Raw genomic sequence first — 9233 nt, 5'->3', positions numbered from 1 at the left:
GCGTATATACACACGTATATATACTGCGATGGCGTGGTGACTTGTCCAGGGTGTACCCCGCCTTCCGCCTGAATGCAGCTGAGATAGGCTCCCCCTGACCCCAAAAGGGACAAGTGGTAGAAATAGGATGGATGGATACGTATGTATACACATACGTATGTATATACACATATATATACATACAGTACATACGTGTATGTATACACGTATATATACATACAATACGTATATACATAAAGCACATATTTATATATATATATATATATATATATATATATATATATATATATATATATATATATATACACACAGTATACATACATACACAGACAAATATATATGCGTATATATATTCGTATATATATCTATATACATGTATATATACCTATATACACGTATATATACACGTATATATATACACACATCTGTATAAACGTATATACAAACCCCGTTTCCATATGAGTTGGGAAATTGTGTTGAATGCACTACGAAGACAAGATATTTGATGTTCAAACTCATAAACTTTATTTTTTTTTTGCAAATAATTAACTTAGAATTTCATGTCTGCAACACGAGCCAAAGTAGTTGGGAAAGGGCATGTTACATGGCCTTTCCTTTTAACAACACTCAGTAAACGTTTGGGAAATGAGGAGACACATTTTTTAAGCTTCTCAGGTGGAACTCTTTCCCATTCTTGCTTGATGTACAGCTTAAGTTGTTCAACAGTCCGGGGGTCTCTGTTGTGGTATTTTAGGCTTCATAATGCGCCACACATTTTCAATGGGAGACAGGTCTGGACTACAGGCAGGCCAGTCTAGTACCCGCACTCTTTTACTATGAAGCCACATTGATGTAACACGTGGCTTGGCATTGTCTTGCTGAAATAAGCAGGGGCGTCCATGGTAACGTTGCTTGGATGGCAAAATATGTTGCTCCAAAACCTGTATGTATCTTGCAGCATTAATGGCGCCTTCACAGATGTGTAAGTTACCCATGTCTTGGGCACTAATTCACCCCCATACCATCACAGATGCTGCCTTTTCAACTTTGCGCCTATAACAATCCGGATGGTTCTTTTCCTCTTTGGTCCGGAGGACACGACGTCCACAGGTTCCAAAAACAATTTGAAATGTGGACTCGTCAGACCACAGAACCCTTTTCCACTTTGTATCAGTCCATCTTAGATGAGCTCAGGCCCAGCAAAGCAGACACCGTTTCTGGGTGTTGTTGATAAACTGTTTTCGCCTTGCATAGGAGAGTTTTAACTTGCACTTACAGATGTAGCGACCAACTGTAGCTACTGACAGTGGGTTTCTGAAGTGTTCCTGAACACATGTGGTTATATCCTTTACACACTGATATCGCTTGTTGATGCAGTACAGCCTAAGGGATCGAAGGTCACGGGCTTAGCTGCTTACGTGCAGTGATTTCTCCAGATTCTCTGAACCCTTTGATGATATTACGGACCGTAGATAGTGAAATACCTAAATTCCTTGCAATAGCTGCTTGAGAAAGGTTTTTCTTAAACTGTTCAACAATTTGCTCACACATTTGTTGACGAAGTGGTGACCCTCGCCCCATCCTTGTTTGTGAATGACTGAGCATTTCATGGAATCTACTTTTATACCCAGTCATGGCACCCACCTTTTCCCAATTTGCCTGTTCACCTGTGGGATGTTCCAAATAAGTGTTTGATGAGCATTCCTCAACTTTATCAGTATTTATTGCCACCTTTCCCAACTTCTTTGTCACGTGTTGCTGGCATCAAATTCTAAAGTTAATGATTATTTGCACAAAAAAAAAAATGTTTATCAGTTTGAACATCAAATATGTTGTCTTTGTAGCATATTCAACTGAATATGGGTTGAAAATGATTCGCAAATCATTGTATTCTGTTTATGTTTACATCTAGCACAATTTTACCAACTCATATGGAAACGGGGTTTGTATATACCTATATACACGTATATATGTATATATACATACACATATATACATACACATATATATATACATACATACACATATATATACATACACATATATATATATATATATACACACATATACATATATATATATATATATATACACACACACACACACACACACACACACACACACACACACACACACACACACACACACACACACACACACACACACACACACACACACACACACACACACACACACACACACACACACACACACACACACACAATGTACTGTTAAACCACTAAATGTAACTTTGAGCAAGTTGCAAACAGCCCCTTTAGCAGAAGCGAGAGTTCACCAAAGAGTTTTCATCCAGAAGCACAGCTGTCTGGCACCCCTGTTAGAGCGCATGCAGAAATGCAAAATGCTCATCAGAGTGTGAAGGAGAACCCTCTGCTGCTCCTCTGTCAAACTCCATTTTAATGAACTATTTGACTTACACTTTGTCCGAAAAAGCCGGTAGCGGGGCCTTGCGGGCGGTGACAAGGACGATGAAGAAGACTGTGATGAGGAAGAGAGCGAGGACAGCGCCTATCACTGCCCCGGCAACAGCGATGGAGTTTGACCTTTGAGCCTGTGACTGGTCTGTGTGGGGGAAAAAAGACCCGGTTAGTTGTCATAGCTGCTAAACTACATGATGGGGAGACCACCAGTATACAACACAAAACCTGTCACTAACGGCCACCTTCTGGTCATGTCTGTCCGTTATTGTTAAAAATCTATTCTATTCAATTTATTAGATTTATTTCAATAGATTACATTAATAGATTAAAAATACAATCTTACAAAATTGAAATATGTTTTCAGTTAGTCAAATTGTATTCATTCATTTCAAGCATTTCTTTTTAAAAAATATCGGAGGATGTCTCTCTATACAGAACTTTTTTTTCTACAGGTATTCAAGACCTTTGTTCACTCAATTTATTTCTTGTTTATTGTGTACCTATTTTTATACTTACCTTTTTTTCTGTTCAGGTCTGTCCCCTATTGTGAATAAATTCAATTAAATGTAATGATTTAATTCAATATATACTTATATTGATGCATGCATTATATATATATATATATATATATATATATATATATATATATATATACACACACACATATATAATGTGTATATTATATATAATGTCATATACATGATTTCTATGTATGTACATATACTGTATATATATATATATGTATGTATGTATGTATGTACATATACTGTATATATATATATATACGTACATACACACGTATGTATATGATATATATATGATATATAATATATATATGATATATATTCTGTATATATAAATATACTATATATATATATTATATACATACATATATATAAATATACTATATATATATATATATATGTATATATATACATATGTATATAATATATATATATATTGTATATTTATATATACAGTATATATATCATATATATATATATATTATATATCATATATATACGTGTGTATGTATGTATATATATATATATATATATATATATATATATATATATATATATATATATACACACACACACACACACACACACACCTATATATACAAAACACAAAACCAGTGAAGTTGGCACGTTGTGTAAATGGTAAATAAAAACAGAATACAATGATTTGAAAATCCTTTTCAACTTATATTCAATTGAATATACAGCAAAGACAAGATATTTAATGTTCGAACTGAGAAACTTCATTTTTTTTTGCAAATAATCATTAACTTAGAATTGAATGGCAGCAACACATTGCAAAAAAGTTGGCAAAGTGACATTTTTACCACTGTGTTACATGGCCTTTCCTTTTAACAACACTCAGTAAACGTTTGGGAACTGAGGAGACCAATTTTTTAAGCTTTTCAGGTGGAATTCTTTCCCATTCTTGCTTGATGTACAACTTAAGTTGTTCAACAGTCCGGGGGTCTCTGTTGTCGTATTTAACGCTTCATAATGCGCCACACATTTTCAATGGGAGACAGGTCTGGACTCCAGGCAGGCCAGTCTAGTACCCGCACTCTTTTACTACGAAGCCACGCTGTTGTAACCTTTGGCTTGGCATTTGTATTGCTGAAATAAACAGGGGCGTCCATGAAAACGACGTTGCTTGGATGGCAACATATGTTGCTCCAAAACCTGTATGTACCTTTCAAAATTAATGGTGCCTTCACAGATGTGTAAGTTACCTATGCCTTGGGCACTAATACACCCCCATACCATCACAGATGCTGGCTTTTGAACCTTTGCGCCTATAACAATCCGGATGATTCTTTTCTCCTTTGGTCCAGAGGACACAACGTCCACAGTTTCCAAAAACACTTTGATATGTGGACTCGTTTGACCACAGAACACTTTTCCACTTTGCATCAGTCCAGCTCGGGCCCAGCGAAGCCGGCGGCGTTTCTGGGAGTTGTTGATAAATGGCTTTCGCTTTGCATATAGAGTTTTAACTTGCACTTACAGATGTAGCGACGACCTGTAGTTACTGACAGTGGTTTTCTGAAGTGTTCCTGAGTCCATGTGGTGATATCCTTTACACACTGATGTTGGTTTTTGATGCTGTACCACCTGAGGGATCGAAAGTCACGTGCATTCAATGTTGGTTTTCGGCCTTGCCGCTTATGTGCAGTGATTTCCCCAGATTCTCTGAAACTTTTGATGATATTACAGACAGTAGATGGTGAAATCCCTAAATTCCTTGCAATAGCTGGTTGAGAAATGTTGTTCTTAAACTGTTGGACACATTTGTTCACAAAGTGGTGACCCTTTCCCCATCCTTGTTTGTGAATGACTGAGCATTTCATGGAAGCTGCTTTTATACCCAATCATGGCACCCACCTGTTCCCAATTAGCCTGTTCACCCGTGGGATGTTCCGAATAAGTGTTTGATGAGCATTCCTCATTTTTCTCAGTCTTTTTTTGCCACTTGTGCCAGCTTTTTTTAAACATGTTGCAGGCATCAAATTCCAAATGAACTAATATTTGCAAAAAAGAAAGTTCACCAGTTCGAATGTTAAATGTCTTGTCTTTGCAGTGTATTCAATTGAATATAGGTTGAAAAGGATTTGCAAATAATTGCATTCTGTTTTTATTTAGGATTTACATAACGTGCCAACTTAACTGGTTTTGGGTTTTGTATACATAGTCATGGTCAAAAGTTTACATACACTTGTAAAGAACATAATGTCATGGCTGTCTTGAGTTTCCAATAATTTTTGTACAACTCTTATTTTTTTGTGATAGAGTGATTGGAGCACATACTTGTTGGTCACAAGAAACATTCATGAAGTTTGGTTCTTTTAATAATTTATTATGGGTCTACTGAAAATGTGACCAAATCTGCTGGGTCAAAAGTATACATACAGCAATGTTAATATTTGGTTACATGTCCCTTGGCAAGTTTCACTGCAATAAGACGCTTTTGGTAGCCACCCACAAGCTTCTGGCAAGCTTCTGGTTGGATTTTTGACCACTCCTCTTGACAAAATTGGTGCAGTTCAGCTAAATTTGTTGGTTTTCTGACATGGACTTGTTTCTTCAGCATTGTCCACACGTTTAAGTCAGGACTTTGGGAAGGCCATTCTAAAACCTTAATTCTAGCCTGATTTAGCCATTCCTTTACCACTTTTGGCTGATGATTTTAGAGGTAAACCTCCTTTTTCATTGTCCCATTTAAAGCACCAGGTCAATTGGCAGCAAAACAGGCCCAGAGCATAATACTACCACCACCATGCATGACGGTAGGGGTGGTTTTTCTGGGATTAAAGGCCTCACCTTTTCTCCTCCAAACATATTGCTGGGTATTGTGGCCAAACAGCTCAATTTTTGTTTAATCTGACCACAGAACTCTCCTCCAGAATGTTATATATTTGTCCATGTGACGTCAGTTGAAACAAAAATTGAGCTTTTTGGCCACAATGTTTTCCATTCATTTATAATATATATATACATATATATACATATATATATACATACATACATATAAATGTATAATATATATATTATTTAATATTTACAATATATATTTTTTAAAATCCTAATTAATTCATTCTGTGTGGAGTTTGCATGTTCTCCCCGTGACTGCGTGGGTTCCCTCCGGGTACTCCGGCTTCCTCCCACCTCCAAAAACATGCACCTGGGGATAGGTTGATTGGCAACACTAAATTGGCCCTAGTGTGTGAATGTGAGTGTGAATGTTGTCTGTCCATCTGTGTTGGCCCTGCGATGAGGTGGCGACTTGTCCAGGGTGTACCCGCCTTCCGCCCGATTGTAGCTGAGATAGGCTCCAGCGCCCCCCGCGACCCCAAAGGGAATAAGCGGTAGAAAATGGATGGATAGATGGATTTTTTATATTCATTTAAAAAAATTTAAGAATATGTCTTCTGATGCAGAACTATTTTCCATGGACATTATTTGGCTTTTGCTCGCTCAATTTTTTTGTAGACCTTTATTAGACCTAATTTAGTAGACCTAATTTATTTATTTACAATATTTATTCATTCTTCTGGTGATATCTGTCCGTTTTTTTTGTTATACGTCAATTGATTAAATTGATTGATTTATTTCTATAGGTAATTAGGTTATTACATTGATGCATGCAGTAAATACATACAAAATAAAGTCTATTAACATTACATTTGTTTTCCGTTTTTTTTTTTAATAGCATTTGTATTTTAAAATTGTAATTCTTTATTCAATCCATCCATCCATGTTCTACCACTTGTCCCTCTTGGGGTTCCGGGGGGAACTGGAGCCTATTTTTAACATATTTATTTTAACAATGTAGCAGGATTTTTCCTATTGCAAACTGTTTTCCATGGGCGTTCCTAGGCTCTTATTTTTGTTTACCTATACACTGCATTTATATTTATATATTTCTTTACTGTATTCTTCTGGTCTGTTCACTTATGTCTTAAATACATGTATTTAAATGCATTTAATTTAATACAACATGTAATTATATGAATACATTCGCACATGCATCAGAAAATACATTAAAAACTAAATCTAATAAAATTTATGTTTTAAGTTATTTTTATAGAATTTGTATATTGAGAATTTTATTTGATCATTTATATTTATTTTAAAACTACTTTCCATAGGCTTTTGCTTGTTCAATTTATTTTTGTCATTCCATATTTGTATATGTGTTTATTATATTATTTCCAGTGCAGGCTGGTCCCCAGTATGATGCAGTACAGGTGTACATCATTGTGACTATATTGCATCTCTTTAGAGTATGTACCAAAATAAATTGTATTCTATATAGACTGTAAAGCCCAAAAATGGCCAGTGGAGTTGATTTAACAAATTTATATTTAACATATTTATTTGTTCTGTATTTTTCTGGCGGTATAGTGACTCTCGTACAACGCTCATCTCCACCTCCATCGACCCCTCCCTCACTCCATTGTGCGTTAGGAGCTTAAAACCTGTTGTAATGTCTGCTGAATTAGCTTTGTTATGCCATATGCACCACGCTGTCCCCCTGCAGGGATTAAGGCTTAATGGTGATTAAGATGCATTCAAGTCACATGGCGACCCGCTTGGGCATGAGTGTGTAAAAGTGTGTGTGTGTGTGTGACACAGACAGCCCATGAGGAGAAGCTTGGAGGACGAAAGGTGAGCGCACGTGCAAGGGTCAATTACAGTTGATTTAGCTGTGGAGGTGCTGGGGATCAATAATGGGCTGCAATGAATCCTAAATAACACTTCCATCATGACGCAGACTGGACAAGCCTGGACTTTGGAGCTCCCTCATCTTTACACGGCGCCCTTCATCTCGTCCTCCACCTTCTAGCATGTTGCCGCCTGGTTGGGATGGCGGCTGAACTAAGACACAGGCCAGGCCGCTTGATCGGACCGCCGTTAAAAATGCAGCTCGTCAAGCTTCCTCCTGTAATGCAGGATGACTGACCTTCCCTATGTGACAGCAAAAGAGCAGCAGCTGTTGAAAAAGTCATTATGGACTTGATTTGTTCTTTGAATCGAATAGTCGAGTCCCCCCCCTGCAAAGTGGTGACTATGTAAACCAAACCAGTCTTTTCTTTTTTTAGTCCAGTCTATTATTTTTAGTATTCTTATTTGACATTAAAATATTATCAGTGATTGAGCAGGACGGGGCTGGGAATAAAAAAGAAAGTGCCATGTCATTCATTAATTGACATTTTACATGACCTTCTTCATGCAATCGGTTTGTGGGGCCCTACACACAGAGCGTGATCTGCATGTAGGGAGAGGCAGTTAAAGAGGAACTGGACTTTTGCCTATCATTCACAATCCTTTCATTCACAAGCACACACATTTTTAATGCATTCTAGCTCCTAAATAAACGCTAGCAAAAGTCAGCTAACAATGGAGCTAAAGGGATTTGTTCTATTCTACCTAAAAGCCCTTTAAAAAAGATGCAAACATTCCCTCAATATTTTATATACATACAAAAACATGCAATATTTACGTATTTTGGTAATTTTAAGTATACAGCGGTGTATTAATTTCAAAAACGGATCACAACGTTTGCTATTTCCTTCATCAATAACAACACTAATACTAATCATGGCAGACTTCATGAGAGCCAACAACGATTACTTTGGGACAAATGATGATGCGGTACCTTTTATTTTTGAGTGTGACTATAAGGAGGATGAGATACAAGTTTAGGAAGCTGTGCGCCAAATGGATTTATCTCTAGCATCACGTAGCAGTATTGTTAAGTGCTAAACACGAAATAAAAACTTTGAACATTATAAAACCGTCTAACTGTACAATGTCTGCTCTCACTAGGATGTCAACTGATGGGATGTTTATATCTTCCTGTTTGGATGAAGAATTAATCATAATCCTCACGCAGGTAAAATAAAAATAAAACATTGCGTATTTTTTAGCCTTTTTTCGCCAAATTGGATGTCAAAGTTGATGACAACAATCTTCAACTATACAAGTGGGAGGTATGATTTATAATTTAGAATGAACATTCACCAACTCAGAGGTGATGTAGTAGCAGCAGCAGCTCAGTATATGTCAATAGCTGCATACGCTAGTTAACTCTCTGTGATCACAGTGCCGCTAAAAGCAGTTAGCGCTTATAAAAACAATATAGTTAATACTTGGTGACAGTGACGTGCAGTCAGGGGAGGCAGGTGAGGCGGGGCCTCACGTGCCATCATGGAAAGAAAAAAAATGTAAAAAGAAAAAAAATAATTAAATTGTTATATGTATCCAGTGATTA

General features: G+C 36.7%; 1 protein-coding gene across 1 annotated transcript in view; it reads right to left on the bottom strand.

Moving 5' to 3' along the window:
• nectin3b (nectin cell adhesion molecule 3b) overlaps positions 1-9233 on the bottom strand; it is a 56137-nt gene that overhangs the window by 6740 nt on the left and 40164 nt on the right. Inside the window, exon 6 of the mRNA XM_061962167.2 lies at positions 2439-2583. Within this exon, the coding sequence (XP_061818151.1) occupies positions 2439-2583 (145 nt within the window). The remainder of the gene's footprint in view (positions 1-2438; positions 2584-9233) is intronic.

This window comes from Nerophis lumbriciformis, linkage group LG09, assembly GCF_033978685.3.
Source record: "Nerophis lumbriciformis linkage group LG09, RoL_Nlum_v2.1, whole genome shotgun sequence".
Classification (NCBI taxonomy): domain Eukaryota; kingdom Metazoa; phylum Chordata; class Actinopteri; order Syngnathiformes; family Syngnathidae; genus Nerophis; species Nerophis lumbriciformis.
The sequence above is the reverse complement of the archived record's forward strand: the minus strand, read 5'-3'. Positions and strand labels throughout refer to the sequence as shown.